Source organism: Diaphorina citri, unplaced genomic scaffold (genome assembly GCF_000475195.1).
Source record: "Diaphorina citri unplaced genomic scaffold, Diaci psyllid genome assembly version 1.1 scaffold1874, whole genome shotgun sequence".
In the NCBI taxonomy this organism is placed as follows: domain Eukaryota; kingdom Metazoa; phylum Arthropoda; class Insecta; order Hemiptera; family Psyllidae; genus Diaphorina; species Diaphorina citri.
In genome coordinates, this window is record NW_007379300.1 from 17,381 (window position 1) to 24,636 (window position 7,256).

General features: G+C 37.6%; 2 protein-coding genes and 1 long non-coding RNA gene across 3 annotated transcripts in view; 1 reads left to right on the forward strand and 2 right to left on the reverse strand.

The window, feature by feature from the left end:
- The window catches only part of LOC103517519 (golgin subfamily A member 7), an 11,704-nt gene extending 6,300 nt beyond the window's left edge, over nucleotides 1-5,404 (reverse strand). The window contains exons 1-3 of the mRNA XM_008482557.1: nucleotides 5,334-5,404; nucleotides 4,974-5,096; nucleotides 3,783-3,935 (exon numbers count right to left, since the gene is read on the reverse strand). Coding sequence (XP_008480779.1) covers nucleotides 3,783-3,935; nucleotides 4,974-5,096; nucleotides 5,334-5,366 — 309 coding nt within the window. The 5' untranslated portion in view covers nucleotides 5,367-5,404. The remainder of the gene's footprint in view (nucleotides 1-3,782; nucleotides 3,936-4,973; nucleotides 5,097-5,333) is intronic.
- LOC113470857 lies at nucleotides 1,863-2,290 on the reverse strand. The gene is made up of 2 exons (XR_003393762.1): nucleotides 2,152-2,290; nucleotides 1,863-2,061 (listed from the first exon to the last, which is right to left on the reverse strand). It is a non-coding gene; the product is annotated as an uncharacterized LOC113470857 (long non-coding RNA).
- A 1,026-nt stretch (nucleotides 5,405-6,430) lies between the features above and the next one.
- LOC103517521 overlaps nucleotides 6,431-7,256 on the forward strand; it is a 23,526-nt gene continuing 22,700 nt past the window's right edge. The window contains exon 1 of the mRNA XM_026829589.1: nucleotides 6,431-6,553. The gene's annotated coding sequence lies outside the window, so the exon portion shown is untranslated. The remainder of the gene's footprint in view (nucleotides 6,554-7,256) is intronic.

A 7,256-nucleotide genomic window follows, 5' to 3' on the forward strand; every position in this document is an offset into this window, starting at 1 on the left:
CCGATTTCCACCCAAGAAAAACGTCTGGCGATCGTGACAGGACAGTAAGTACACGTGTTTCATAGTAAAAAAAAGGTACTGTCTAGAAAAAAATGTACAGTCAGAAACTGGAAAAGCTATAGTTAAAGGCTTGGTAAAGAGGAGAAAGCTTTCCATTGCCAACTTCTGCTTCCGCGGAGGCTGGCAAAAAGTGCAAAACCAAATGGGACAACCTCATGCGAGCCGGAAGAGGAAGAGCCTTGAAACAACAGGGGCTGGTGCCAGGAAGCCCCTCGAGTACTTTGAGGAGATGAAGGAGACAACTGATACCCACAAAGCCCCAGGTCCTTGATGACTCCTTTGATACCTTGCTCTCTCTTCAACAACCTCCAAGAAGCGGCTGACTATGCATTCTCAGAGGAAGTACGTTGGAAAGTCCAAATCATCATAATATCAAATACCATGGCAAAAACTCGAGATCTAGTAGATCTCTGGATTTTTCTGCTACTCACACTCAGACAGACTCAGGTCTGTGAGACCACGGTCTGAGCGTTAGTGGCGGGCGGACTGTGATCAGGACAGGACTGAGATGCGTCGCAGGTGGTGTTGCTATGTAGTCGTCATGGTGATTTGAAGGTGAAAGATGATAGAATTTGATTAATGCTCCTCACGTCCTATGAACCAACCAGAAAAACGATATCTCTTCGGGAAGTCCAGAAGGAGCACCCCAGGGATATAATCTGAGGAACCCACACCTTCAGAATACAGAACCTACCTACATGGGATAGCCATGTGTATACGGGGACTTCGGAATTTGATTAATGCTCCTCACGTCCTAGTTATTGAAGGATGAACCAACCAGAAAAACGATATCTCTTCCCGAAGTCCAGAAGTAGCACCCCAGGGATATAATCTGAGGAACCCACACCTTCAGAATACAGAACCTACCTACATGGGATAGCCATGTGTATACGGGGACTTCTTAAAGGTCACAGCAGCTTTGTTCCTAGAGTTCATCCAGGGGTATGATCTGAGGAATCAACTCCCACCTGAGAACCTGATTGCCAGGTTAACGCAGGGTCAAAGGCCCGATCGTGTGGTAGCTCGGCGTGGTTTCAAGCAAATAGGGAGGTTGACGTCGGCAGAAAGAGGGTCCTTAGTAACTTTGGTGTTAACGCAACAGTAAGAAGGATCGATAGAAAAGTTGGCTCAGACAAACTCAGTCAAGTCAACCTTATATCAAACCTGATCATGAGGCTAAACAACCAACCTTTTATTACAGTACTTGTGGCAGTATTACACGAAGAAGTAGATAAGATGCTTGAATTAGGGGTAATTGAGCCTAGCGAAAGCGAATATTCAAACCTGATCATGAGGCTAAATAACCAACCTTTTATTACAGTACTTGCGGCATTAGCTGTGCTAACCTGATCATGAGGCTAAATAACCAACCTTTTATTACAGTACTTGCGGCATTAGCTGTGCTCTTCTTCGGTTTCAACTCGAGGGACCAACTCTTTGGGAATGCAGTGCAAACATGGTCTAGTCCTGTATACCTTTGCAGACTTTTTAACAGTTATAGTTACTTATTAAGTTATACCAACTGGCCATTTTAAAGCTCTTTTCTTTTGATATGCTCATGCTTGCTTGTTGGAGATTTTCTTTATTTCGAAAACGACATCGACAAGAAGTAGGTGAATTTTAATTTATTGGGGATTTCGGGAATGCAGTGCAAACATGGTCTAGTCCTGTATACCTTTGCAGACTTTTTAACAGTTATAGTTATTAAGTTAGGTATATTAACTGGCCATTTTAAAGCTTTCTTTTGATATGCTGATGCTTGCTTGTCGGAGATTTTCTTTATTTCGAAAACAACATCAACAAGAAGTAGGTGAATTTTAATTAATTGGGGATTTTTCTTTTACATATAGAGGAGTTTTAAAGGTATGATTTAGAAGAGAAGACCTTCTTACTGAAGTTTATATAAGGGAGTTATTGAAACTCGTACTTCAGAATGCAGCTTCTCATGACAAGCTTCCTATTGATGTTTTATATGATCGTTTGCAATGCCACTTACGTAACCTTGGAGATGAAAGCGACCGCGAAAGAATTTCAACACATTGATTTCAAACCAACTGTTGCCTCCCAAAGTGACAATGCCACTAACGTAACCTTGAAAGTCTTGGTGTCAGTGCAGACAAGTGGCCGTCTGAAGAATCTGAATATAGACGTGTCTAGAAGGACATGTCCCCCCTAGAAGCATAGGGATAAACCCCCCTGACCGCAGTCTCTATGCTTTCAAAGTTCTATTTTTCCATGTTCTTCCATAATATGATCGTTTGCAATGCCACTTACATAACATTGAAAGTCTTGGTGTCAGTGCAGACAAGTGGCCGTCTGAAGAATCCGAATATGGACGTGTCTAGAGGGACATGTCCCCCCTAGAAGCATAGGGATAAACCCCCCTGACCGCAGTCTCTATGCTTTCGAAGTTCTATTTTTCCATGTTCTTCCACCAATAGGCGTACATGGGAGCTTAACAAAAGCTAGGTATCAATATTGGAGACACTTTCCCTCAGTCAGGTTAAAATTAAAAAGCTGGGTAATCATGAGAATTAATCCTAATCCACTCTTGATTCTAACACATAAATTCATAAACTATGCTGTAAAATTATTTGTTAAAAATTCAGACAAACCTGGCTTTTTATTGGCTTCAATAGAGAACCAAGATTTGTTAGAACCTAAAATAGACCATTTGGTTGAATGGGCAATTATTGTTTTAGCAGGTAAATGAGAAAGAGAGGAAAAATCCCTCTAAAAGATATTTGGAAAAAAGGTCAGGAAAATTTCTTTGAAGGCAAAAACCTCAATGACTATCTGAAAATCATCTTGGTTCTCTATGTTTAAAATGTCAATCAGCCATCACAGTACCTTCTCATAACAAGATAGCTTTGTGAAAGAAGATGACAAGACCTTGGTCATTTTAAGAAAGTATACAGGTACCTATTTACATGAAGAATTCTTCGGTGGATTCCGAGAGGGCGAGTAAAACTCCGAAAAAATAACTGTAAAAGGTCGAAAAATCAATTTTTATTTTCTGTTCTAATGAAAGAGTTCAAATATGTCTGACATCAGACTTTACGCAGTTGTTTTTTTTTTGTCTGTTAAGTAGCGCCACTATGCAAGCGTGCTAGCAGAGCAGAAAGAAATGCACAGAAACATATGCGCACAAACACATTATTGCAATGTCTGCAAGGGAGGTTTGCTTGGGACATTTAATGTGACATCATCACCTACGGGAGCGTATGCCGTGACGTCAAAGTTCACAATTTACTGGTATTTTATCTTGGGATCTAGAAGTCATAGAAGAAAAAGAAAAATTCCGTTGGTCCTCATTTTTCCCGCTCTATGACTTTGAAACATCACCCAAGTAAGCGCAACTGATCTATTAATGAGAAAGGAAAAATTCTCTTAATGTGAAAGAGGGGAAATTCTTTAAAAATATGAAGACTTTCATAGGACCTACTTATCAGACTACAACTGAGAGGAAATCACCCAGAAGTCTTAGAAGCATAGATTAAGCTTAGGATAATAATCTTTTGTAAAAATATTGATAATAAATCAAACATCCTTACCAAACCTAGCTTCTGAGACAAAGGATCTTTTTTTTTTCTCTTCAGCTTTTGCCCTTAACAGGTGTGGGACATTACCTGTTAAGGGCATGTGGTTACATCTTTGACAAAGAATAATACTCACTTTTCTAGTTAAGAGAGTTTTATATTTCAAGACTTAAACAGACTTACTTTCTCATAATGTGTTTCCGCACAGAGATACACAAAGTAAGCTGTCAAACAGGCCATGCACCCTTCACAGTAGGATTTACATGACACAGATTCTGCTTCTTGGAAATACACGTTCATCTGATTGATGGTGTACTCGTATACTTGTCGTTCAATCTGAAATGAAAAATCCAGATAAATATTCCAATCTATGAGGTGTCATGTGCCTGATGAATGGGCAATAACATCATTTGAGGTGTTTTTGGAACAGAACAAAATGTTGTGTTCCTCTTTTAATCATGGAGAAATGTTGCACTTCGTGAATGGGCAATAACATCATTTGAGATGTTTTTGGAACAGAACAAAATGTTGTGTTCCTCTTTTAATCATGGAGAAATGTTGCACTTCCTGAATACCCAAATATTTATCCCCTAAAATACCCAGAGAAAAACAGTTCCAGGATAATTGTCTAGAAGACACAGCAATGAAAAATTGCAGCAAACTCTATTAAAGAGAAAGTACATAATTCCTTCAAGAGTGTTCTAAAAGTAGTTTAAGGCTAGGAATGTTAAAAAAGTGAACAAAATAATTACAAAGCAAGAAATTATTCAACTAACCGAAGAGAAATCACAGCATACTACTTATTTACTTACAACTTTTGAGTTCCAGTTAAAAAGTTGACAACTTACTTTGCCTTCAAGTTCTTGTGGGAAATGAGTCTGGAATCGGACCATTGTTCCATCCGTATGTGCCTGGTGAATGGGCAATAACATCAGAACAAAATGTTGTGTTCCTCTTTTAATCATGGAGAAGTGTTGCACTTCCTGAATACCCAAATATTTGTTTTTTGTTTTTATAGGTTAGTTTTTAGTTTTGATAGGTAGGGCAAATATTGTATCTTAGATAATAAAGGGCCTGTCCCGTTAGTAATTGTAAATAAATAAATATTTATCCCCTAACATACCCAGAGAAAAACAGTTCCAGGGTAATTGTCTAGAAGACACAGCAATGAAAAATTGCAACAAACTCTATTAAAGAGAAAGTACATAATTGCTTCAAGAGTGTTCTAAAAGTAGTTTTAAGGCTAGGAATGTTAAAAAAAGTGAACAAAATAATTACAAAGCAAGAAATTATTCAACTAACCGAAGAGAAATCACAGCATACTACTTAGTTACTTACAACCTTTGAGTTCCAGTTAAAAAGTTGACAACTTACTTTGCCTTCAAGTTCTTGTGGGAAATGAGTCTGGAATCGGACCATTGTTCCATCCGTGTAGTCTCGCTGAATAAATATCTTGGCACATGTCATAGCATTCAGATCAGGGGTTGTGGCTTGACTCTGAAATGAAAACAGAGTTTCCATCATAATTAAAATATTATTACTGATTAAACATCAATAATAATGATATTTTAATTTTATTGTGTATTTTTCTTTCAACATTTCAACTTATTTTACCTTTATAGGTACCTAATTCTATTTGTCCTAGACTCAACAAAATATCCAAAGAAGTTGGTCTCAAAAATTTTGAATCTGAATAGACCTTTCATATACCATGTAAACCATACACCAACTTACCATGGATTTCTCTTTACTTGACTTCATCCTCATGAATTGATTCTGCAAGTCCTTTGCTTGAGCTGTCTTTGTAGAACTATCCAAAGAAGTTGGTCTCAAAAATTTTGAATCTGAATAGACCTTTCATATACCATGTAAACCATGCACCAACTTACCATGGATTTCTCTTTACTTGACTTCATCCTCATGAATTGATTCTGCAAGTCCTTTGCTTGAGCTGTCTTTGTAGAACACTGTCAATGTACAACGGCACTGTCAGCAAATTGGAGTCTTCTCTGTTCTTTATTTTTCTTCTGCTCTTCTGGATGAAATAAAATCAGCAAGATGTACCTGTGTATGTTTCCTTGATGTGAGATCTTGAAATTGAGATGTAGATCACTTTTGATAGTAATCTTTGACTCAGTAATCAGAGTGGAAAGCCCATCAATGATTCACACAGTCACACTACAGAGATCCAAAAAGAAGTGGGTTTGAAATTCGAACCATACATTCAAGAACAATAGAATAGAGAAAAACAGGTAGATATTTTAGATAATTAAGTTAATACGAGCAAGGAACAAGAGGAAAGAGGACAAAAATTTCCACCTGCTTTCAAGTTTCAACACTACACTTTTCAACTTCAACTCAAAAACTTTCAAGTTCCAAGTTGCAACTTTTTACCCCCGTATGTATGAAAACTTATAAGCTTAACTTAAGATGAAAAATCTTGCTTAAGTTAAACTTTAGTTCAAAATGGTATGTATTTGTGACATAATAAGTAACACAAAGAAACTGCATTTACTTTTACAAGAAAGAAAGGAATTTCAAAACTGTCTAGTAAACTGCTCCATGTAGACCCTCCTACAGATGTATTATATAATAATAATAGTGCTTATTTATACTGCTCGCATAGGACTGAAAAGTCCCTTTACTCCAGCAGTAGGCTACTACTATTATTGTGGTCAAATTCTCAAATTATATTGAGGATAAAATTCCATACCTCAGCTGGGATTGAACCCACGCCCTCCTGTTTACCAGGAAAAGAAGAGAATTAAGTAAATTTTGGGAGAGAGAAATTTTGGGAGAGCAGAAAGTAGATTGGTAGAGAGGAAACTGAACCTAATAGAAATATTCATTTCTACTTTCTACTATTGCCCAAGACTATCAAAGTTATTAAACTCATTTTGTGTGACTCAGGTGGAAGTGAAACCTGTCCAAAGGTCCATATGATAAAAATCCAAGTAAGTAGTTATACAGCTACCTATGTAAAACCCCTATCAATTAGTTGTCAAGCAATGGCTCAGTTTGACTAATTTACTCATCTGAGCACTGACCGCAGTTCTGTACTGATACTACTGCTCTATATTGTCCTGTGTAAAGCAGTGTCCAGAGATTGCAATATCCTTGACAATTTGCATGTCAAAGCTATGTAGTTTGAACAAGTGAACCTGTTGCATATGGAATATGGAGGACTACATTTCAGAATATTTGACCATACACACTCAACAGATTGGGCAAACTAGACTTGCTATGTATTTAAACAGTCTAGTGTAGTCAAATAGATGAATAAGTGCCTGTGTGTATTTGAGGATCAGTTAAAACATTTGATTAGACATAGTCCAGACTCCAGTTTTAATCTGGAGAGCCAGTCTAGTTAGCTTAGTTGGTAGTGCATCTGCCTTGTAAGTGCTAGGCCGCAGGTTTGATTCATGTGGGTTCAATTCCTGCCCAGGGTGGATTTTATCCTGATGGGATAATGTTCGTTTTGGAACGGCTGGCTTTCCCCTATCCTGTTTTTCTTCTCTCTTCAATTTCGGGATGATAAGACCATAGCAGTTACAGTTCCCTCTGTCAAACCTCTAAAAAAAAAATAATAATAAAAAAAAAAAAAAAAAAAAAAATCTGGGGGAGGTTTTAAAAAGGGGGGGGGATTTTTTTTTTGGG